This window comes from Lactuca sativa, chromosome 4 (assembly GCF_002870075.4).
Source record: "Lactuca sativa cultivar Salinas chromosome 4, Lsat_Salinas_v11, whole genome shotgun sequence".
NCBI lineage: Eukaryota > Viridiplantae > Streptophyta > Magnoliopsida > Asterales > Asteraceae > Lactuca > Lactuca sativa.
The window spans coordinates 327,711,927-327,737,402 of NC_056626.2; the positions used below are offsets into that span (position 1 = coordinate 327,711,927).

The 25,476-nt window shown below is 37.5% G+C and overlaps 2 protein-coding genes across 2 annotated transcripts; both read right to left on the reverse strand.

Moving 5' to 3' along the window:
* Positions 1-677: 677 nt before the first annotated feature.
* LOC111901898 (uncharacterized) lies at positions 678-2,079 on the reverse strand. The gene is made up of 7 exons (XM_023897753.3): positions 2,022-2,079; positions 1,735-1,953; positions 1,594-1,644; positions 1,477-1,524; positions 1,327-1,392; positions 994-1,173; positions 678-901 (listed from the first exon to the last, which is right to left on the reverse strand). Exons 1-7 carry the CDS (start codon positions 2,077-2,079, stop codon positions 678-680), a joined length of 846 nt encoding a protein of 281 aa, XP_023753521.2.
* Positions 2,080-18,739: 16,660 nt separating this feature from the next.
* On the reverse strand, positions 18,740-23,015 carry LOC111901866 (succinate dehydrogenase [ubiquinone] flavoprotein subunit 1, mitochondrial). Its single transcript, XM_023897729.3, has 16 exons — positions 22,801-23,015; positions 22,312-22,476; positions 21,780-21,867; positions 21,513-21,659; positions 21,281-21,421; positions 21,086-21,171; positions 20,896-20,988; positions 20,739-20,802; positions 20,531-20,674; positions 20,256-20,443; positions 19,993-20,167; positions 19,731-19,901; positions 19,544-19,613; positions 19,342-19,462; positions 19,215-19,252; positions 18,740-19,123 (listed from the first exon to the last, which is right to left on the reverse strand). Exons 1-16 carry the CDS (start codon positions 22,891-22,893, stop codon positions 19,021-19,023), a joined length of 1,887 nt encoding a protein of 628 aa, XP_023753497.1. The 5' UTR covers positions 22,894-23,015; the 3' UTR covers positions 18,740-19,020.
* Between the last annotated feature and the right edge of the window lie 2,461 nt (positions 23,016-25,476).

Sequence of the window (25,476 nt, forward strand, 5' to 3'; positions counted from 1 at the left end):
CCTAATCACCTGTAGCTTGCTAGGTTGGTTAGTCTCACGGTAAACAATGAACTAGAAACCAAACTTAAGGGCTTTTATGAACCAAAAAGAAAGAGTAAAATCGAACATTTCTATCAAACTTAAAGGCTTTAATAAACCAAAGGGTAAAATTAAAATTAAAAAAAAAGTTGCAAATATCCGAATTTAATGAACCTAAAATCTACAAGAGGGTAAAACCGACAAAAACTTACAAACTTAAGGGTTTTTACGTCATTAGCCCTATATTTAAATGGTTTCCTTTAAATCTTCCATAAAATAACTTGTAGTAGTCGCATAAGAAAAAACTCGTGTTTTCTTGATACGATATGCAAAATTCAAAAGTGGACTACCAAAAATTGCCAAGTTAGATTCATAACTTTATGTACATTTTGTTAAATAAATCATCCAATATAATTCAAATGAGACCAAAGAACTCTAAATATGTACTCAATTGAAATGAGAATCACGTTCCAAACCCAAAATACCTGGTCTAAATCAAATCTTTTCAGTTCTCTACCAGTTTAGCAGAGTTTTGAGTTATGTGATTAGAACAAAAATCATCCAATTGATCTCAAATATAATCATCTATCTATACGTTTAGTATGTATATATTTATATAAGGACCCATAAAAAGTAGGGTTAGAGAATAGAGATGGGACCTAATTTTCATCAATGGCGCAAGGAATGCAAGGCGGATCTTTTGCTTGGTCTTGAGGAGTGATTTTTTGCAAACATTGATCATGAAAAGTATGGCCACAAGGAAGAACAGCAACTGCTGGTGGTGCTGTAGGCTGGTATACTGCACCTTCTGATGTTAATGAAAGATCCCTCTTGCATAGCAAGCATTTATATTTTGTCAATTCAGGAGGACTTGTCTCAGGATCTGGCATATAATCAAACACATTACATTAGTTAGTAGTTACCATGTCATATATATATATGAAGAAATAGTAAGAGTAAGAAACGATAGTGTACCTTTCCATGTAATATGAGAGACTGTAGGACTAGGAGCAGCTGTCACAGGAACACGAGGTCTAAAATTTGATGTGTAAGGTATAAATGGATTCATAAGAGCACGAACACGTTGTTGAGTCTGTGATTGTGATTGGTAGATTGGTATGGAAGGATGAGCAAGATTGGCTGTTACAGAAGCAGCTGGTTTTGTGGGGAATCAGATTAGCATTGAATGATGAGTAGTTGTTGGATGTGACATCTTCTGGCGTTGAACCCAATGGGCGCCTGAAGGTGGGGCCACTGCACTTCTCTTGTGATATGGTCTCGCATAATAATCAGAATTATTAGAGAGACCATCAACAAAAGTTGTAGGAGCTTGTCCTCTAGTATTGTTAGGAAGCTGAACCATTTGAGGTTGGCCTACATAAGACCAAACAAAAAAAATATCAAATATGTATGCAATATATCCAACTGTATACATACACTTCTTAGGTTTTTATTTACCATGACTGAAAAGGGGACCTTGAGGATTCATCGGATAACTGACAGGTGCTGCATCAATTCGATTTGATTGTCATAAAAACGATCTCAAGAAATTAAAAAGAGAGCAAGTAGTCATACCAATAGAAGGTCGAACAACATTATCTGGATACTGACGTGTTTGACTTTGACCTGAAAATAAAAAATTAATCTGACATGATAAGTAAGACTTAACTTGTTGTCTATAACTGTATAAAAACAGTCTTATGCCACCCATGATACCTGCACTAGTTGTCTGCAAGCTTATTTGTCTCTCAGCAGATTGAGGGCTATCTCTCCCATTAAACTCAACTCCCAGCCTTTTTGGGAATGGGAGATCTGTTACACCTTGACCACTACTAACCCAAGATACTTGAGGAACTGCTGTCCTCTGGTTTTGTGAAAGCAGACCACCCCCAGGACCTTGGGTAGGCATGTGATTCTGTAAATAGGGATGTTTTCCTACAAGAAAACATATTGATTCAATAAGGATAACCTTAATGTAAACTGAAAACAATCACCTTGCTTACCTGCATAATTCTGTCTGGTAGAAGTAGAACCACTTCCAAGTTTGAGAGAAGAATTCATGGAACTCTCTGATGGTGACAAATCTATATTGCTTGGATAACGAACCTCAGATACATATAAGAGTATAAGCACTCCATGTTACTGAATCAAAAAAGGTTACATGAACAAATAACAACGTACTTTTAAATTTATTTGTTACTTTCCTTTTCCTATTATAACATCGTAGCACCCAATTATAGTAATGTCATGCAAAGACATGATATTTACTGCTATGATTGAGTATATTTTTCATGCAATAATAGGAAGAAAAAAATGAAAGTAAGATGCTAATGCTATGCATTTAGACGAATCCAAAAAGAAAATGAAGTTACCGCAACATTGAAGGTAGGAGCTGGGTGTTGTCCACGAAGTCCATTCGGGCCCAAAATAGAATGTCTGGAGAGAGTTTCTTCCCTTGCACAAGGAATATTTAGAGAACTAAAGCAGCAAGAAAACCAAAATCACTAGTTTGTGTTCTGAGATGGAAAAGCAATCGGAAAAAGATGAATTCAACATTGATACTTACATGGATCCTGAAATCACTAAAGAAGGGCATTTGTCCTTCAGAAAAAAGATGAAAAAGCTGACTACTGAAGAAGGGCTTCGTGGAGAAAATTGCAATCAAGCCCTAAATTGAATAGTTCTCCATTTAAAGAAAACACAGCATAGGGCTAGAATTGATAATTTGGAAGAAAAAAGATGAAGAACAGAAGAATATGAGGTCAAAGTAACAAAATGGAATAAATAAAGGAAAATTATTACCTTTTTCTTCGAACGGAGGGTCAATTGACTTTCAATTTTCGGTGTTAGGGCTTAGTGATTGTAAGAGGAAGAAGACAGACGTACTCTCATAGATGATGGTTGTATGCGCTTGATTTTGCAAAGACGAGTTAAAGGAAAGAACTAGGGTTTTCTCGTTGTAAGTCAGGGGAGAAGCTGAGAAAGTAATTAGAGGAGAAGGGGGGAATCGCTCAAGAAGAAAAATAGGATGTCTTCGTAAGATGGAAGGGAAAATTGGTTTAGAAGCTGGTCAAATGTAATGAAATCTTGAAACGTTTGGAAACAACTTCTCCCAGATGGTTGGAGAAGATGGTCGGAGACAGTTGGCGGTGCGAGATCGGAGGTTGGGTGGTGGTGCGATGCTGCTATGAAGACCAACGCCCTAGGGCTTTTTCTTGCTAATCGGAAGAGGCGGGGGGTTTAATTTTTGGGATCCAGTATAGGCGGGTGAAATCCCGCTTAAAACGCGTGTTTCATTAAAAAAATTATAAAGCGACACTCTTAGATGACACACGTTTTATGAAAGGTGCCCTCCGCTTTTTCTTTTTTTTTCTTTTCTGACACTAATTTTAGGGCACGCACAAATGCGGTGCCCTCTATCCTTCATATTTTGCAAAACTGACATTAGTTTTTTAGGGCACGAACAAATGCGTATCGTCTATCAACGCGTGTCATTGTTTGTGCGTCATTAAAGGGATTTTTTCTAGTAGTGTTTGCAGTTCATGAAGTCCTTATAAGTGTATCCCTGCACTCTTGGATGGGCTTCACCAAATCTAGAATTTCCACCGCTCGCATCACCTGAGTTCATTTGAGCCATGGCTGCTGTCACAGCTACGGTCACAGCCGTTTGGAACAGCACAGGATCGAACTGTGGAGGAGGAGGAGGTGGAGGAGGGGTTTGAGTTGCTGGTCTTCCTCTGTTCGGACGCTTTCGTGGAGGCATCTTTCACTGGAAGATCATAAAAATGATAGCAATAGTAAGAGTCTATTGCGTATATGAATAGAGTGTTTCATGGATTAAATCAACATAATCCAAGGATTAGAATGAGAGTCATAGTAATAGAGTAGTTAACTACCAATTTACTGGTATTAATGATGTAATACAAGTTCATGAAAAATGACCTAACAGTAGGTCTTACATCAAACCATAGGGAAAATGTTAGCAGTCTAGAGGCCTAATTAGGGTACTTTTAAGCTAGGAATGTTTACAGACAAGTGATTTACGAAACATAGAGAGGGAAGGCTAGTCCTTTAAACAAAAGAGTGAGGTAACTAGACGTCTTCTACTGGCGACAGTTACTTGTCGGGCGAACCCTCAGATCCGCTAGCTGACGCATAACTTCTTGAAGGTGTCGTTCATGAGTCCTTTGGCATGCTCGGAGTTCCCCAACTTCGACTCGGGATGCAGCTAGCTGATGCTGCAGAGCCTCGTTGGTCCTCCTTGTCCTGTCCATGGCTTCTTCAAGTTGGCGGATGCAAACAGTGTTGAGATTCGAGTTGGCATCTACTTCTACAACTCGACCAATGGTCGCTTGACCCTGCTCGATATTCCTGGCAATCCTTCGGATCATGATGGGCAGAACCCGATCTGCTGATCCTCCTTCGCTTAGGTTGTAGAAGCTTCGGTCTCCATTATAAGGTAAGGGTTGGCCCTACTCCTCGCTCCATCGGTGCAAGGATATGGCCCACATAGGAGTGGGACCACGAAATGTCGGACGGAGGTTGGGGTTCGGAGCTTCAGGAGGTTGGTTGTTAACTTCTGGTTCGGAGTTCGAGCTATCCGAGAAGCCTTCAGCATGATGATCATCCAAAGGGATTGGGTGATCATCGTCTGACTCCTCATCGAGCCATCCTCCATTGCCCTGGTTTGGATAGTACGGATCACCGGGATGGTGGAAGCCAGCCATGCTATCTACGCGAGAAAGGGGAAAGGAAAGGTTAATAGACGTACTACTCTAAGATACTTATAAGATGAATCGTTATTAGTCGACCCAATACTTGCGTAGTGCATACCAGTTACATGCAATCGAAGCAAGATAGTCCTTCGAATAAGCAACCCTAACTTCAAATCCCCAATCAAACAAGAACAGGAAATGAAGCAAAGGCCACAGATTCTTAGTCTATAGCGCCCTAGTCACATGTAACTGTGGTGTATCCACTTAGCAACTATTGTCCTACCAGTAACGACCCTTTTTGTGTTCACATATGTAGTTAGTGGTATACAGAATACTCCTATAGTATTCTTGTTCTAACGTTGTTGTGGTAGTGTTGGTAAGTTTTAGACTTGTTGCAACACCACAACCAAACTTAGGCACATGCTAGTCACTCCCATAAAAAATTTAGCTGATCAGGCTACATCCCCCCAGATATGACTATATGTCTCTAAGCCCAATTGTGCTGTCCAACAATCTTAATACTTTTGTTCTGTTCTAGTGCGATACTGACTTCTGTGTTTTATAGAGGTGTATGTATATACCTAGTTAAATATTTTAGTACTTATCAGTATATATTCTGGTCAGAGTGTTTTAGTCCCGAAGCGTTTATAGTTCGTATATCTTTTATAGGTTGATATACTTGATTCACTATAAACAATGCTCTGATACCAATCTGTCACACCCCAAAACTGATAACGGCGGAATACGTTTCGGGGTGGAGGACGACATGTACAGTATCATCACAATTGCATAATAGTAAAAACAAGAAACATACCACCATTTCATTACATAGTGAGTTTAATTACAAGTGTGTTCTGTAAAGTTTCAATAGACACCAAAAGTAATACAAAAATAAGAGATGGATCTTGTATGCTCCATCTTCTCCAAAATACTTGCACCTCTACCTGTCTATCTTTGACCTGAGGATACAAGTTATTTTGAAAACGAGTATCAGCATAAAGCTGGTGAGTTCATAAGAATTTAGTGTAAATTTTGTATAAAATGTATTAGAACATATAGTGTGAAAAACTGCAATTTACATTTAATAGTAATAGAAAACTCTAGAAAATCCTATATTTTCCAGAAAATACATCGTAAGTGAAAACTCTAAGTTGAATGTAAGTTTTATCCTTGAAAACAGTTTACTGTAAAAGTGAGGTACTAAATCTTCCATTATATAGTGTAAGTAAAAGAAAAGTTATGCCTGTTGACAGAAATAGTGGTGCGAACTTCCATTAGTAATAGATACTTATTTTACTTCGGGATATTAACTGAGACTTCTAGTCTTAGTATTTTAGTGTGGATGTAGTGTATTCCTTTTCCTGTGACCAATAGTGTGAGTAATAGAGGAATCCCATGACCTTCCCGGTCATGCACAGTGTAGTGAAGTAGTGCCATCCCTGGGTCTTCTTGGCTCGGACTGAAGTTAACAGTCGGGATCTAATAGTGTCTGCTCCGTATAGATCTATACATGTAGCGTCGCCCTCCTTCCGGAAAGCTCTGGTCACATTATGTAGCGCGTAGAGTATCTTGTAGAGAGTTAGTGTGTTATCTTCCGGATTAGTGTTTTCTCTTGTAATATAGTGTGGTAGTCTTTTATGTAGTTCATAGTGTGTTCTCTTATTAGCGTATCGTTTTGTAATAGTATGAACTATAGTATGTACAGTAGTAGCGGTGATAAGTAGTAGCGACCTTAACTATACCTATTATAGTTAACTTAGTGTGTATGGTTCTTGTCAATTTAGTGGTTTAGGCATCAAATGGAATGAAAATACTCGTATCCAACACTAATATACATGATATATAACTAAGAAATCAACGACAGTCGGACGGATAACAACTACCCTAAGCCCACAATTAAACAAGAACAGGAAATAAGGCGAGCCATCGGTCCTAAGTCCTTCAAGTCTTACTTATATAAATATATTAATGTGGTTACATTTTATAAGAAAATTTATTTAATAAAAATCTTGTCCAAAGGGAAACATTTAGAAAATTGTTTATTTATCCAAAATAGTTTTGAAGACGCAAAATTCCTTTATAAGGCATAGTGGTAAATCACATGTGATTTGAACTACGAATAGTGAATCACATGTGATTAATTTTCATAAACATGTATATTTGACTTGTATCCCCCCTAAAACATATAAAAACACTTGAAAGGTTCATTAAAGGGGTATGAACTCACCTGAAACCGAGTAAATCGGGTAAATCGGGTGAAAGTGTCGGTTGAGCGTTTGGTGCCAAATAAGGACTTGTACACCTTTTAAGACCCTATTATCATGTGGAATATGTGTTTTACAAATAATTAATCATTTTATGCCTTTTATGAAAACATTTAGACATTCTAGTATTGATTCGGGGTCTTAGGGCTTAGAAGTGGTTCTCGGGAATTGTACAAGGCCAAGAAGGGTTTACGGGGGAGTCCAAGAGTTTACTCCCTTGGAGTTTACGGCCCAAAGGCCACTCCTTGGGATTTTATGGCCGTAAGCCCCTAGGCTTGGCCGTGAACTCTTGTTCTCCTCCCAAAAATGGATGTTAAGGCCTTAAATCAATCCTCTATAATTCTAGTGAATGTCTAGGGTCAATTTGGGGGTTTAAAAGCTTCATTTGGTTATGTTTGGGGGAGTTTACGGTCCTAGCTTATGCTTGGGCCATAAACTCCATTTTTTCCCTCAAAATGTGCTGTTAAATGGCCCTAAGCACTTCCTAAACTCATAACTAAATTCTAGCATGCCTTAGATGAGTTTTTGGGGCAAATTTAACATGGAAATTGGGTGTTTATGCCCTAAGCACAAGCTTGGGCCGTAAACCCTCTTTTAGGCTCTAAAAACTTATGTTTTGATGTCCAAACTCATATAGGTAGTTTCCTTAATTAGCATACAAGCTTAAAGGAGGGAAAAATGGGACTTTGGCCATGATTTGGGGTGTTTACGGCCTAAGGAGCTTCTTAGGCCGTAAACTCCTTCTTTTCCTCTAATTCATATGATTTTTGTGTTCTAAATACAATGTACTATGTTTAGAACAAGCTAGGGAAGAAACTCTTACGTTTGGAAGCCGGAATTCGTGGTTTTGGAGTCGGAATCGGGTCTAGAGAGAGAAAGTAGTGAGAGAGTGTATGTTTGGGGTGGTAAAAGGGTGTAGAGTGGCATCCAATTCCCTTAAGTATGCCTCGGGTATTGCACCCGGTACCCGACTACCCGATGCTCAAGTTTAACGGGGTTAAAACTTTTTACCCGGGTGAAGTGGTTGAAAAGTAATATAACTTTATTTTGTTAAACGGGGTTAACACTTACAAGTTATATTTACTTATACTAAAATGATAATGTCAAGAAATAAAAATGATTAGATATTTATTTATTGACGACTCCAAATATTACGAAAATTTATATATAACGACGAATTCCGTTAGTGAAAACGGGATTATGTAACGGAAATAAATTTGGGTTGTCACACAACCCAAATGGACCATGCTACTTTCAGTTCAAGTACATACCAATTATAGTTATGGGCTTAGACACCTAATCCAACAGTTCTCCCTATCTTTATTTATATATATTTATGTTTCATGTTTCATGTATTCTGTTAGGATCATTCCATGTGAACGGTATTCCAGTATTGGTGTTATTTGATTCGGGAGCTACCTGATCATTTGTATCCCTTGCACTCAGCAAGAGGTTTGTTGAGTCTTCAAGCACATTGGATTTTCCATTAGAGGTCAAGATCACGGACGACCGATCCGTCCGGGCACTCAACTCTAAATAATTCCACACTAGACTTTTGCTTGCCCCCAAGCATAACTGAAATTTAGCATACTAGCATTACATAAAATAATTCCAATCAAACCCAACCACTATGCCAAGACCACAACACATGCATTTGTGTCTAAAATTTTTCCTAAGGACCCCCCTCAATTCTAAAGACTTACAATCCTCATAAACACTCGCCCACTTCTTTTGAACAACGCTCATTTTATGCATCCCTCCGAATCCATCCGTAGAAAACTTCCTAATCTCAAGGTATTTTTGGTCAAGCAACCCAAGCATACATAATCTAGAAAAAATTACAACTTTTTTCGATACTACTATGGAGCTCTTTGGAATTCTTAACTTCTTTGATAATTTGTCTTTGATTTCTTTGAATTCACCACCTTCTTTGTTTGATTTTTTTGGTATCTTCAACTTTTTGAATCTTCAGAAATTTGATCTTTTGAGCTTTACTTTAACTGCTCCAAAATTCTTACAACTTTTCTTGTAATTCTCTCTTTTTTTTACATGTACCTCACTTTTTTCACTCAAAACCTATATGCTTAAGCAAGGGCACTCAACTTCAACCTTTATTAGTTAAAGATATTAGTCTTCCTGGATACATTTCAAGTACACGATGCTAAACATATTGTGTCCCTCAAACTAAGCGAGGTTGTGTTTTTGTCTCATGATTTCACTAGAATAAGGGAGGCCACAAATGCATTATAACGTATATAGGCTCAACTAAACATTTGGATCTTCAAAGAATCATCAAACATAATACCAGCATGATTCCTAATTGCTTTTACCAAAAATTTCTAATTTAGCCCTAGCAATTTTAATGCCAAAATTTCAAAATTTTCAAAATTTAACTAAAATTTTAACTAATGCAACCAACCCCCTACTCCACACTTAATTTATGCAATGTCCCCATTGCATATTACGCATGATAAAAAAACAACAAAATAAATAGGGAATTGGAACAAAATCCCCTAGGATAGTAGTTGCAAGGTTGATCTTTTTCATTTGAGCTCCATCTTGAGCTGACTTTAGCATGGGAACAACACATCCATGCCTTGGGTGTCAAATCTCGTGTGGTTGACAACTCTAAATATGTGGGAAAAAGCATCTTGGAATCGCCTAGAAATGGTCTTCAAAAATATAGTCAATTGCCACCTTGAATTGAATCAAATCGTCGACTCAAAGATAAACGAATGAGCAACTCGTCGAGTTTTATGTGGAGACTCGCCGAGTTGAATCGTCATATGGGAAGAAATCATGAATTTTCATCGGAACTCGTCGAGTTATAAGGGTGCACTCGACGAATTTTCGGCTCTGATCGTGCAAATTCTTCTTTCTGCCTTAGGTCTGTTTTTGAGGTCAAAGAGGGTATTAAGGTAATACACATCCTTATATTCTTCAATGACAAAACTCCTTTTTAACCGTTAAAACCATCAGACTTATAAAATCACTCAAATCTTCTAATCTTCTCGTCTACGACTCGACCCCTCACTTTATTTCCTCACGCTTTATTCGTTCATTCTATCCCTCACCCTATATTCTGAAAAGATCAAAAACAAATACCAAGTAATAATAAAAATAAATCTAAATAAAAATCCTAAATTATCCCTAAATACTAGAAGTTTAGAAAGAAAACGAAAAGCAAACTCTAATGACGGATTGCCTCCCGCAAGCGCTACTTTTTGTGCGAGTCTTGAGCTGGACTCCCAAATTAATAAACTTCTAATAAAATCAATGCCATTCCATCCATTACATTAAGTACTTTATTTTGTGCACCAATTTGTAAAGTTTGGCTCTTTTCTTCAAAAATTGGCCAAACAAACTTGAATTTGTAAAACCCAAGAATCTTGATAAGGGTTAGGACCGGTCGGGTACTAATCAGAAATGGATCGCGCTTCAGAACTTACTCCAAAGTTGGAATCGTCACCCCATGCTTCGAAACACAAACCGGAACTACAGAGGGGTATGTCGTGGTAATGGTCAAACCACAGCTTGGTTCCTGCAATTCAGTTTGTTCTTGTTCTTCATCTGACCTCTCTACTAGCAACCTTTCCAGCTCCTCCAAATCTCTTTCTAGATTAAAATCTTCATCTTGTAAATTTAGCTCTTGTGACTCAGATTGATCTTTTTCGTTAGACAATAAGTTATCTAACCATCTTCCAGATTTCTTCAAATCATCATCTGAGTCATACTCCTCATCTTCTTGCTCAATTTCCTGCACTACTTCCTCAAGAAAAGCATCAAAAGCATCGAGATTTGGAAAATACATAATAAATAAAAATTAGAATTAAAATAAAAAAATAATCAATAAAATAAAAATGATAACAATTAGCAAATAAAATTAACTGTTTGAACCATTATCCGGCAACGGCGCCAAAAACTTAATGTGTGTAAAACGCACTAGTTTTAATCCTACTAACTTAATCACAAAGACAAACACACGAAAGGCAGTGTACCTATCGATTAGCAGTTTAGTTCAGGTAAGTAGGGTATCGAACACAGGGAACGGTAAACAATTAAAATAAATGTTAGTATTATCTAAATGAAACAAGTAATAGAAAGGGGGTTTTCTCTAGTTTTGCAAGACTAGAAACTTAAACAATTAAATAATACTCGAACTAAGCAACTAACAGCTAAGCAAACAAAAATCAACTAAATCCAATAATAGAAGAGACTTATGTTTAGGTTTGAATCATTTATTCCTATGGTTGATTTTATGATGAGTGCAATGGATTAATTGGCATTGGCTACCGATAAGTGTGATTAGGTTCACGTTCGCTATTACTAATCCTTAGAAAACATATCAATTCAAGCAGTGATCAAGTGATTAAACTAATAGATTTCCTAGTTTATTAATTCGGATTAAGTAAGACTTGTAATAAGCTAATCAAATATGCTAATTCAATTAACTCCTTGTTGATAGTTCGTCACATAAGCTCACACATTAACTTACCCATTTTCTAGTTAACCCTAGTTTCACGTTCGTTATTCCTAGGCATATAACTATTTGTTCACATAAATCATATGAGATTAGCAATTAAGAGATGTTCATACAACTTAATTACTAATTTATTAACAGAAAATAAGTATTATTAACATATAAGGTTCTTTAACAAGCTTAACAAAACAATATTACCAAATAAAATTAATCCTAACCATAAAATCATACCATAATCATAAAGTCATCCATCCTAAACAGAAGATAATAGTTTTAGCTCATGATTACAGCAGAAACAAGCTCAAAAATGAAATCAATTAGTAAAAACATAGTTCAACTTAAAGAATAAATAAGAATGGACTTGAATTTGCCTTGATTCTTCTCAAAATTGGATCGAGGGTTGATTCTCTGGCTTCCAGCACCTTAGCAGGTCTTCTAATCGCAACTTTACCCCCAAGGGTTTCTCTACATGCCAGGGCATCGATCTGAAAGTCCCTTTATATAGATTTTCACAAAACAGAGGTGACCCCCAAGGGTTTCTTCTAATCACTTAAAACCCGTGTACAGCAAGTCAGCGACTTCAAAATCACGAAAGTTCGAAGTGACTCGTCGAGTTGAGGCCCAACTCATCGAGTACGTTTGGAATCAGCATTTTCTCAAAACACGAAAGTCGTCCGAAATTGTGTCTAGTTTTCAGAACATTTTGAATCTCGTCAATCGGAGTTACGGTTCATGAGATGTGGCCAAAAAACTGACGAGGAGTCAAGCTGTCCAGCAACATCCATCTTTCTTCAAAATCCAAGATCCAAGCCTCCAATCGCTAGTTCTGCTTCCTTTTCCATCCGACCATGTCATTGTTGCTGAAAAATGAACTTATAAACTAATCAAGCACCTTTTTTTCATTAAATAAGATAAAATCAACATAAAGTATTAAGATAATGCATGAATTATATGACTAAATATGCCCATATCAGATAGGAAGATGAAGGCCTTGCGCAACAAGGTGGTATCTTTGGTCAAGGTCCAGTGGCAGAATCAGAAGGGTTCCTAATGGACTTGGGAACCCGAGGCAGAGATACGAGACCACTACCCTGAGATATTCGCAACACCTGACTTCGAAGATGAATTCTGATTCAAGTGGGGGAGAATTGTAACACCTTTGATCAAGGTATTTTTCCATTTTTGCCCCTTATATATGAAATTTGTTGCAAATCGGTCCCTTGGTCACTTAAGTGGAAAACACACCTTTTATGGGTATGCTGGGCGTACAAGGCTGATGCCCAAACCCTAATTTTTAGGGTCTGGACCCTATTTAAGCATCATTATCTCATTAATATCCCTTCATTCATCAGCCTCCATCCTTCTTTTCATCCCCAACAAACCCTAATCTCCATTTTGGTGTCTTGAGCTCATTTTGGTGTTTGGTGTGCACTTTTAAAAGAAGGAAGTCATTGGGAAGAAAGGAAAGAGATCCAAAATTTATAGATATGAGTTTTACACTTCTTAAGCAACCCCCAGAAGGTATAAAGTCCTTAACTTTATGATTATCTCTTCAGATCATTCTAGTTTTAGAAGTTATGTGCTTTTAGTCCCATATTCTTGGTCTAGGTGAGTATGGAATACTCTAGACCAAATGAGTTGTCCTTTTGAATGTATTGGGATGTTTGGAGTTATAAAAATGGGATCTTGACCCTTCATTTTCCTCTATGCATGTATTATGTGGCTTTAACATTGTTAGATGTTAGGGTTTAAGATTTGGACAATTTATAGCCATGCAAAATCATAAATTTGGAAACTTTATGACTTAGAATGTTATTTGGGACTAGAACTGAGTTTTCGACGAAAGGACTTTAGGGATTAAGCAATTAACATGAAGGATTGAAATCTGGCCGAGTACATTAGGCGTACTTCTGAGTACGCAATGCGTACTCCATAGAGGTCTCATTTTTAGATGAATAAGTACGCCATGCGTAGATTCTGGGTACGCAGCACATACTCAGTCTGGAGTTGAACTTTTGACTTTTAAACAAGTTTGACCTAAGGGTATTCTGGGTATTTTGAGCAGTGGTTCGAGACTAGGTCATTGTTTGTTAGAGTTGGCATTTGGAGCAACATTCTTTTCTGTTATCATTTCAGACTGTGAGGTGAGTTTTTCCTCACTGCGCTCGTGGGTCGAAGGCACCAATGTCGGCTCATTAGGTTATGTATCATAGGATATAGGATGATGCTATGTTGATTATATGTTAGATTGGTAGATCGGCATGATTACTAGTACTTTCTAGTTATATGTTTATCTGTTACATATGTCGAAATAGTGTGGTTGGGTTGAGGTTGTAATGCTTTGTGTTGTAAGCCAGCAAACCCGGAGCAATCCAATCGGGAGATTGTGAGCCAGAGTGGCAATCCAACCAGGGGTTATGGTCCAGGGTAATCTAATTGGGAAATTATGGACCCGATATGCAAATATGTATGGCAATCCAACCAGGAGGTTGTAGGCCAGGGTAATCATCGATAGGTTGTGGACCCAACATGCATTATGTATATTTTTTTGGTTGTGTGTATTACATTGGGGAACTCACTAAACTTTGGCTTACAATTTAAGTTATATGTTTCAGATACTTCAGATGATCGGGGTAAGGCGAAGGTTTGATCGCACACATCCTTCAGTTTTTATGAGATTTGATTTTGGAATACTCTGATTTGTGACTTTGACATTTTGGAAATTATGCTTGTAAACAATTATGGACTTTTTGGTTGTTTTTGAAAAATGAAAATTTTTCCTTGATTTTTAGGATGTTACAGTTTTAAAGTCCAAGGAATGGTAGAAGCAAAGACCGAAACTTGAAGAAATTAATCACAAAAATCAGAAAAACTAAAAACTGGAATTTATCGGAAGGGATGTGGGGCGCATCTTTATGGGCACTAGGCGTCAAGGCTCATGGGTTGAACGTTTTATTTAGGGTTTTGTGGCTCTTTAAGGGTCATTAACCCTTAAGGTTTGAATATTCTCAACCTCCAACACCCTTACAATGTTTCTTGAGAAACTCTAGCCTCCTCTCTCTTATTATTGAGTATTTGGATGGTTTAAGAGCTTATTTCTTCCTTTTTGAGTGAAGCTTGAAGATAAAGAAGGCTCCCTTGTTGCATAAAAGGCGGTTCAATGTTTAGATCGAACAAATTCACTCTATTATGAACCTTTGTGAGTATAAAGTTCATAACTTGCTCTATGATTCATTAGATCTTGTTAGTTGTTTCATTTTTCACTTTTTGGTCCATTTTGCTTGTGTTCTTCGAGTTGAGAGAACTCTAACACCTTGTGAGCACTTTGGAATGCTCATTGGACCTTTTGGATTAGGAAAGTTGAGACCTTGTGCTTTCCTATTAAGTCATGCAAGTAATATGGTCCATTTGATCATTTTGGAGTTTTAAAGTTTAGATCTTTCTTGATTCGAGTGCCTTGATAGATAAAGTTGGAAACTTTATCCATTAATATACTAATGAGATTCAAATGTAGAATTGAGTAATGACTTATTGGAGTAAGTCGAAAAAATATTTTAATTAAGCCTAGACGCGGCATGTCTTTTTTGGGGTGCAGGGTTCATGAGTTTTCTAGGTTACAAAACAATTAATTGCGCATCAAAAAAAATCATACAAAATATTTTATAGTTACATGCAACATACTTATGAAACAATAATATAAACTAGATATAATCGAAAATCTCATAGATTGGAATGCATACCTTGTGTTATAATCAAATATAACTTGTAACATCCCGAGTTCAGAAGTGCAAGTTCAGGGTTCAAAGTGTAAAATGTGAAAGGGCAACTCGGCGAGTCCACGGGTGGACTCGGCGAGTAGGGTCGCGACTCTGGTCGCGTGTTAAGTGACCAAATCGGCGAGTCGCATGGTTGGACTCGGCGAGTTGGTGCTGTATGGAGAAAACCCTAGTCCCGAGGATTAAGCCCTATATAAAGAACATAATGTCCTCTCCCCAGCCTCTTTACCATTCCTTGAGTTCCATAAGCCCTAAATTCGTGAGGAGACCCCCATTGTTGAGTGAATTAGAGCTTGGAGAAGGATCTTTGGTGCTTTAAGCTTGAAGATTGGAGGCTTGTATCAGGAAGCTTGGGGAGATCAGGAATCTACAGTTGGTTGGGCTCATTCCAGGGGTAAGGAACCATTTCCTTAAGCTAATTCTTCATGGGTTCATGTGTGGTGGTTGATATGACATCTAAATTGAGATAGAAGCTTGGATCTGAGGATGCTACTTCAGATCTAAGCTTGTGATGGTCCTATATGTCATAAAGTCCCGATTCTTGAGTGATTGGTGATGCCTTTTTGTCCCAAACCCAAACCCTAGAGTGTAAAAGGCTTAGATCTCCTTGGATTCTCGTAAAGTTTGCCACTTTACGTGATGGATGGCTTGTAGAAGGGAAGATCTATTGTTTGGATCATCTGCATGACTTGGGAAGCCTCTGTATGGATTCAGATCTAGAGGTACTCGGCGAGTTGCTTGAAGATGGGCAGGAACTCGGCGAGTTGGTTAAAGATAGCCTTGGACTCAGGGAGTCTATTCTTGGACTCGGCGAGTCTGGTCGTGAGGTCCTAACCTTCTTCTGGTTGAACCATGAATCGGTGGGTCAAGGGAGGACTCGGTGAGTTAAGTGCGAGGGGACTCAGAGTGGTGGAACTCGGCAAGTCTTGGGGCGACTCGGAGAGTTGGGTCGCGTTATGGGAGTTTTCTGAGTTAGGGACGCTGACTCGGCGAGTCGAGTTAGTCAGGAGGTTGACTTTGAATTTGACCAAGGGTTGACCAGTTGACTTCCAGGGGCATTTTGGTAATTGTTGGCATTTGTTTTGAGTTCAGTGTTGGTGTTGGCTAGTGGTGGAGATCGTTTCAGTGGTCGGAGCAGCTCGGTCTTATCTTTTCAGTCGGCAGTTACGAGGTGAGTTATCCTCACTATATCGACAGGGTCTACGGCACCAAGGCCGGCCCTTTATCGGATTGTAATCCGGGTATCGTTGTTATTGTTTTGCTATGTTTGCATCCTGGTAGTTAGGAGGGTATTTGTTAGAGACCTGGTTAAGGTCGGTATCCTGGTATATAGGATGATGATATGTTAGAGACCTGGTTAAGGTCGGTATCCTGGTATATGGGATGATGCTATGCTAGTGACCGGTTAGGTCGGTATCCTGTTTAGAGTATGTCATGCTATGTGATCTGTTAGATCGGTTTGATTGGATATGAATTGTATGTGATTGTATGTTTATGTGCACATGGTTTTATGACTGGGGTTAGGTTGAGGCGGGTCCTGCTTTGTGATGTAGGCCAACATACCCAGGGCAGACCGGATAATCCGAAGGCCCAGAGAGCGGTTGGGATAGGCTGTAGGCCCCACGAGGGCGGACCAGACGTGCCGAGGCTTGGAGAGTGGACCAGGCCGACTGAAGGCCCGGTGCGGCAGACCAGTCATACTGTAGAGTGGACCAGGTGGGTTGAAGGCCCGGTGCGGGCGGACCAACCACACTGCAGACTCGATGGATATGGCTAGACTCGGAGGGTGGACCACGTGGACTAAAGGCCCGGTGCGGCAGACCAGTCACACAGTAGACCCGAAGTGCATGGTTGTTCTGTTTGGTTATGTTATGTTATGCGTGGTATATGTGGTTGGTATTTTGGGGGTATCTCACTAAGCTTTCGGGCTTACAGTTGTGGTTTAATGTTTTTCAGGTTCTTCAGGAGATCGTGGCAAGGCAAAGGCGTGATCATACCGCTCCTCATGATTATGTTTTATGATATGTTCATGGGAAGACTCTGATAATAATTGTATTGAAAACCTTTTTGTAATAACTTTACGAAACCGGGTTGTTTTTGAAAAGTTTAAATTGGCTTAAAATTTTAGAGTGTTACACAACTAACTTAGATTTGAATGCATACCCTGTGCTAAAATGCATAGGATGTTTTTGGATTTTGCTAAAAATGTACCAATTTTTGGGTTTTGGATTTAGGAATAGTGTTTTTTGGATTTTGCTAAGATGCTTTTAGGTTTTGCTTAAAAAAAATGTCCATAAATAAAAACATTACATGTCGTTCAAAAAAAAGTATATTAAATAAAATATGGCCCACCATACCACCCCACCCGTTCTTATTTCTTCCACCCCACCGGTTCTCCCACTTCCACTAGCAAACTCTGCCACTCGGGCGACCTCCACTTCTTCCACCGGCTGCTACCGATCATCTTGCACAACTTCAAAATTCTATTAAAATCATCCATGTTTTAGAGAAAACGTCAGAGGAGTTTGATAAGTGCACAGATGCTCTGCAAATGTGGAAATCCACGATCTTTTCGGTGGTCCATTTTCATCATGGACAATCTGAGTGCAGATGTTCATGTCAGACATCTCTCACTTCTGCTTTCCAAGTGTCGTTATCCTGTTTTTTCGCAAACAATACTCTACCCAGATACATACGATTGCCAAATCCTTGACCATTTCAGTGAAATGAACATTCTCCAACATATACCAACAGTGCTCACATCAAAAGACTCTTATCATGGAAAAGAATCGAACCGACTGTTTTCATTACGAATTGTTTAATCTAGATGCACATAAAGTGTTCAAACATGGAGCATGCCCCTAAAGTGTTCGATAGAACGCCTCAAAGAGACTATGTTCTTGGAACGCTATGGTTTTCGGGTACGTTGGAAGTGAGTAATTAGTATTGATAAGGAGATGTTTGGTTTAATGCATTTTTCAGGGTACTTACATAATTGAAGTTGTTGGAAATCCCTTGAAGTTTTCATGTCTATATGAAGAGATAGTGTGGTGTGGGATGCGACCACATCTGTTGTGGTTTTGAAGGCATATTTGGATTTGAAGGATTATAGTTTAGGAATTTAAATCCATGTCATATCCACAAATCTTTGGACGCTACTGTTACTGTTGGATTATGGTGTATTTTTGTATAACATCAAATCCATCTTGATCACATATTTAGTGATTTCTTACAACCATAAATTAAACTAGCAAGAGACGAATCAATTACTCCTCTTTGTAGTCAATTCTTTTGCTTTCTCCTTCGATCAATCAAGATCCCAAACCAAAGATCCTTTTTCGCATCAATAATACTAATGGTACAAATACTTCTTTTCTCTTGTTATAAACTTGAGTTTTTCATGACATTCACACATACTAATGGTGCAAATACTTTGTTTCAACACAATTATAAGATGTAATATATAACCATTTTCATACACGCATATGAGATATCTTTAACTTTATAAACTACAATCTTATTGTGAACTGAGACACACTTTGGCTTTATCCATGACAAGTCAAAGCAGTAAGCATAAATCATTACGCTCTAAGTCTAAAAAAAACAAAGTTACAAACACAATCTACCAGAGACAACTTATGTGCAGGTTTTCAGGGTTTTGCATCAAACGACGAATGCAACAACAATTTATTATCAAAATTTTGCATATAATAAAATAATTCTTGATAATGATAACCAGCATATTCAATCCATGTGAGAGGATTTTATTAATACACGCGAGCCTTTGGTGGGAAAGTCTGCACATCATCATCAAGAGTGTTCATGTGAACCGGCCTGTAGTCTAGTCGCACCTTCTCATTCTCCCAGTATCTGCACATATTTTAAGATCATCATATAATGTCATGATCAAAAAAAGTAAGATGTTATCTCTTGAATTTAAGAGAGAAATAGAGATATTTACCCGAGTGTGTGTTTCATCCATTTCTCATCATCTCTTTTCTGAAAAAGCATCAAATCGAATATTTATGAGAAAAGATGAATCGAAGAGAAGAATGAAATTGAAAAAGAAGATATGAAAGTGAGCAAACCGTGAAATCTTCACGAGCATGAGCTCCTCTACTCTCTTTCCTGGCTTCAGCTGAATGCATGGTGATGCATGCATTAATCAAAAGGTTCTCCAACTCTATCGTCTCTAGCAAGTCAGAGTTCCTGAAATATGTCTTCACATAAATACATCTGACCATAATTAAAAAAAAAAATACTTAATCTTAAAAGTCCAATTGAATTTACCAAATCAAGCTTCTATCTTTCAATTTGACATCATGATAACTCTGCCATGCTTTGTCAATCAGATCACAACCTGTATTACAACACTCACATAGTCGGTCAATATGGTAACAAGGAAAAATATATATATGTAAATAATATAAATATACATATTATGTATATACACACACACACACACAAACAAACAAACCTTCTTCTAATGTCTCCTGTGTGCGAAAGACAGCAGCATTATTCTGCATGATTCGCTGCATGTTCAATCGGATCTGAGAGGTATGAAGTGAACCATTTGAATTCCTGATTTTGTCTAACCATGCAATTGTCTTCTCTCCAGCATCCGTTGACAATGGTGCTTGTTTTTCACCTGTATATATCAAAGCAACTTGAGTCAATATGACATGCATATTTTCTATTACTTATACATGTAAAACTTAGGAAAAAAAAAAAACCTTCACCTGGCTTATGGATCTCTGCAACTCTATTAGCACAAGCTCTACCAAAAACAACAATGTCAAGAAGAGAATTTGCTCCAAGACGATTAGCACCATGAACAGAAGCACATGCTGCTTCTCCAGCAGCCATAAGTCCAGGAACAATGGCATCAGGATTATCACCTTTTTTGTTTACAACCTGTAAAATAGAAAATAATGAATAATAAAAAAAAAATGGTTGAAAATTTGAAATGATAGTATATAATTAATTATATATATATATATACCTCGCCATGGTAATTAGTTGGGATTCCACCCATGTTGTAATGGACAGTTGGCAAAACTGGAATAGGCTCCTTTGTAACATCAACACCAGCAAAAATGGCAGCAGTTTCAGAGATACCAGGGAGTCTCTCCTTGAGAACCTCTGGTGGTAGGTGATTCAAGTGAAGATAAATGTGATCCTTCATTGGTCCTATAACATATAATTAATTAGGGTTTAGATCTTGAAAAAACATTCCTTGATTTGAGATTTAAATTGGTGAAGAAACATAAAACATACCTACACCACGACCTTCTCTGATTTCCATTGTCATGGATCTTGAAACAACATCCCTTGATGCAAGATCCTTTGCAGTTGGAGCATAACGCTCCATAAATCTCTCACCTTCACTATTCCTTAAAATACCCCCTTCACCACGAGACCCTGCATTGAGATGAACGAGGTTATAACAGTCTTTTCAGTTGAACAAAAAGAAATATACACTAACCTTCAGTAATAAGACACCCAGCACCATATATACCAGTGGGATGAAATTGCACAAACTCAAGATCCTGAAACAATTAATCACAACAAAATGACAATTCACATCCATGGATAAATCAATATGAAAATGATGAAATAAAGTTTTGTTATAATATTAATACCTCAAGAGGAAGGCCTGCACGTGCAACCATAGCATTTCCATCTCCTGTGCATGTATGAGCAGAGGTTGCTGAGAAATATGCTCTACCATAACCCTGAAAAACAAAATAAAATGGGATTAAATAATTAGTAGATTTTCATTTTCCACAATCCACATAGACACAAAATTAATCTCCATTAACAAATAATCACCCCAGTTGCCAAGATTGTTGAAGAAGAACGGAATCTATGTAGTGTCCCATCCTCCATGTTCAGTGCAATGACACCTTGGCAGCTTCCTGGAAGAAATTTATCATATGAAGTTATAAACAATATGAATGAAATCACTTTTTTGACATATAATTATAAATATAATTAATTCAAGGGAAAAAGAAAAAGGCAACATACCATCACTACCCATGATTAGATCCAAAGCAAAATATTCCACGAAGAACTGTGTGTTATGTTTCATTGCTTGACCATATAATGTATGCAACAAAGCATGACCAGTTCTATCAGCAGCACAAGCACAACGATAAGCTTGTCCACCTATGAAATAAACATGAAGAATTTGAGATAAGATTTTTATTTTATTTTATAAGTTGGAATAAGTAGAGAAAGATGATATCAAGTTAACAACCATTGCCAAAGTCAAGACTTTGACCACCAAATGCACGTTGGTATATTTTGCCCTCTTCAGTTCGAGAAAATGGTAAACCATAGTTTTCAAGTTCGATAACTGCTTTGGGTGCTTCTCTACACATGTATTGGATAGCATCTTGATCACCTATAGAAATGTAAAACCTTTGTTATGATTTAAAAACAAAAAATAAATATATCTTGAAATAATATTTTTATAAGATAGAACAGGGTATATTATAAAAGAAATAAGAAGGAAATGAAGTACCTAGCCAATCGCTTCCCTTAACTGTGTCATACATGTGCCACCTCCAGTCATCCACAGTCATGTTTCCTAATGCAGCATTTATACCTCCCTGCATACATTTAGAAAATGCAACTCAACTTAGTTTCATCACCAAAACAATATAAAACAAAACTACTTGGGATAAGAAATGCATCCACTTCAATATTTACAAGTTATTGAGTTAACTTGATCACATCAAGGAATTGCAGAGGCAAGATATACACCTACAATGTAAACTTCTTCTTTGGTCAAAAGCAAAAAGTGCTAATGGGCCAATAATTCAAAATTACAACTTGAAAAGAAGTGTTGGAAACGTAAGTTCCAACTTTTTTGAATCTAATCCCTAGGAATAAAACATAGTCGATTGTTAAAGGAGGGTTTGTAGGATGACCAGAAACCCTAGAATGTAAACTAGCTCCATTCAGTAAACTGTAAACTTTTTTAGATCGATCATCAAATGTAAACAAAAATACCTGAAGAAACAAGAACTAAATAGTTAGAACAAACAACAAACCTGAGCTGCAACAGTGTGAGAACGTGTAGGGAACAGCTTGGTAATGCAAGCAGTATTAAATCCATGCTCGGAAAGCCCTATCGCAGCTCGAAGACCGGCACCTCCAGCTCCAACCACAACGGCGTCGTATGTATGATCAACTATCGTATATGATGATCCGACACGCTGTTTTACCACATCCAAAAACACGATTAAAAAAAGAAAACACACAGACACACATTTCACAAGCTAAATCTCAAAAAGCCTCGGTGTGGTAATCAAATTTTAAAAAATCAACAATCTCTCGACAACAAAACAAAAAACTAAATGACTTACAACCGATCAAAAGCAAAACACGCTACAATACATAAATCAATTCAAAAATCGAAAATATAATTGCATGATGTGAAAACGCTTATCTCGTAGATCCATTTCAGTTCCAAATAAAAAACCTAACTTTCGACTAATTCAAAAACGCAATAAAACATACAAGGATTCATAAGAGAGTACCGATTCGGAAGCGAAGAATCGTTGTGAGAGAAAGCCGCCGGCGGTGGATCTCCGGGAAGGAATACGAAGACCACGTGACACGCACCTCCACATCTCTTTATATGTGAGTGTATATCAGTGTATGTATCTATATTTATCAGCTGCTATTGGTTTTAAGAATGGTGATAGAATGGGAGAGAGAAAGAGAGGGGGAGGGGAATGAAAGAAATAGGAGTGCTGCTTGCTAATGAAGAAGATGGACTGTAACAAAAGTTGGTATTATACCAAAACTACCCCTACTTTGCCTTTTAATTATCCAAAATGCCATTAGCGAAAAGGAAAATCGAATGGCCATTATTTATATAGTTTATTAATATTAAATAAGATTTTATAAAAGTCATTTGGTACTTAGTCATAAATAATTTTATCTGTTATTTATCGTTCAACATAGAGACATGAGAAATACTCGATATCACAACGAATACATCAATAAATCTTGGTTTTAGTTTTTTATCTTAAAATTTTTTTAAGTATTTGATAATGGAGTAGTTTATAACTTTATATATACCTCCATAAATGGTTCATCATATTGTTTTGTTGAAACTATAATTTTGGTATATAATACTTACAGAATAGTCTAGTGGCAAAATATGGACTTTTAGTTTTTATTACTACTAACCAAACAAAATCAATTAAATTACATCCTAAATCAAATACTTTTGTAAAACGAAAATACTATATTTTCTTTGGTAAATGAATCAAACGGATAAACTTGATGAAAATACTAATCATTTTGGTAATCAAATATCATATTATTTCCCAAAATGATTTATTAAAAACAGTCATGAAACCATTTTACCTTGCAAAAAGAAAATATATTAGGATTTACTTGGATTCGCCAAGGATGATTTCTAAAAAATATAATATGAATTATAAACAATTTAACGTGAAATTTTAATAAAGTATAGTACTTTTGCCAAACACTACATGGGTAGGGTGCATTGGGAAGTTGTAAAGTGTGTTTGGTAGATTGTACTGTGTGAATTTTCTAGCCACGTTTTTGCAAACTTGGAATTTATTAAAATCATGTGGGAATTGTGTTGGGCAAAGAGGATGAGAAGGGGAGGTGGGTGGGTGCACGGCAAGTAATTGATGGCTGGTGGAGGCAACGGACGCGATGCATCAATTTTGGGGCTTAAATGTGCAACGCGCGGCCACAGGTGCAGCCACCCGTTTCAAAGGAATCACTTAAAACTTAACGCTACTTTATTTTCTTCTCTAACATTAGTCAATGTTTACATTTATAAAGGATAAGTCACATCATGATATTTGAGTATGTTTGATAGGTTAATTTGATCAATGTATAGTTTTGTTACTTTTGTAGTTAAGAGTAAATTTTAGAAATGGTCCTTATGGTTTGTTCAAATTCTCAATTTTGCTCCAATTTTTGAAAAACTGATAAGTCGCATCCCTGTGTTTTTCAATTGTTACAGTTTTGGTCCTTCTAGTTGACTCTGTTAGATATAGTCTGTTAAAAACATGTAAAATGACTAATATACCCCTAATTTTTTTTATTATATTTTTTTTAATTTTATTATTATTTAAGGTCATACCTCTCTCCCTATTTCTTCTTCCTATCAACCATGTACTCTATTGCTGCTCTTCCAATTAACCCCCAGTCTACTTCTCTTAGACTTCTCTGAACACTTCCTCGTATAATCTTCAACCGTTAAGTGCTTCTCTATCGAATTAAAAACACGACACGATGGCCCGATTTTCCACCCCTAGGTTCAATCAAATTATTACCAAAGAAGAGTGTAACACTCCAAAAATAAGACCCAAAAGTTTTTCATTTTTATATTAATAAAACAGTATTCTTGAAACATCATTACATAATCAAAATAAACAATCGTATCAATCATCATTTATTATCAGAGTAAATCAAGAAAATGCAGAACGAGGTGGTGTGTGCTCTACAATAATCCCGAGCTCTTCCATTCGGAAACCGAAGTACCTGAAACATAAACTGGAAATCATAAGCACATAGCTTAGCGAGTTCCCCAAGATACCACATACCAAGCATAATAAATCATATATTGGGCCCCCGTCCTCCATCGAGCCTCGCCCGGTCTCGAGTCCCACTCGGCCTCAAGCCCACCCCGACATCGAGCCCAACCCCACTCGGATTACAGATCGGTCAATCACCAGGCCTCGCCTGACATCGGGCCCCGCCCAATACACACATAATCATATAACCATACATTTGTGTAAACATATAATCTTACTAGCACATACAATAATCACAAAGACTATAGCTTACTATACAGTCATCTAGCACTGTTCGACATAGGGCCTCGCCCGGAAATCATAAAAATATATACTGGCAACTAGCATACAATATATTCATCAGGCCCCGCTTGGCATCGGGCCTTTCCTGGTAAGCATACCATCATATAACACATACAAGAGTCACGTAGACATCTAGCATCCTAACATATAAACCATGGGTGGCATTGGTGCCTTCGACCCGCTAAACTTAGTGAGGAGACTCACCTCGCACTGCCAAATCACATAGATAATCCATGCCTGTTGGCTGACAGATCCCTGAACTATCAATATCAAATAACATTCAATTAATAATTGGATTCCCGTCCAAACCATCAGACCGTCACTAAGGTGAATGACCATATGTGATCT

Bases quoted from the DNA above. Each gene is read 5' to 3' on its own strand.
- LOC111901866 (XM_023897729.3), bottom strand. From the start codon at position 22,893: ATGTGGAGGTGCGTGTCACGTGGTCTTCGTATTCCTTCCCGGAGATCC. The intron at 19,253-19,341 runs GTTTGCTCACTT...ATGCTTTTTCAG, and splicing joins ATGCTCGTGAAGATTTCACG to AAAAGAGATGATGAGAAATG. The intron at 19,124-19,214 runs GTAAATATCTCT...AAATATGTGCAG, and splicing joins TGGATGAAACACACACTCGG to ATACTGGGAGAATGAGAAGG.
- LOC111901898 (XM_023897753.3), bottom strand. From the start codon at position 2,079: ATGAATTCTTCTCTCAAACTTGGAAGTGGTTCTACTTCTACCAGACAG. The intron at 1,525-1,593 runs GTATGACTACTT...GAATTGATGCAG, and splicing joins TGTTGTTCGACCTTCTATTG to CACCTGTCAGTTATCCGATG. The intron at 1,393-1,476 runs GTAAATAAAAAC...GGTCTTATGTAG, and splicing joins AGGTCCCCTTTTCAGTCATG to GCCAACCTCAAATGGTTCAG.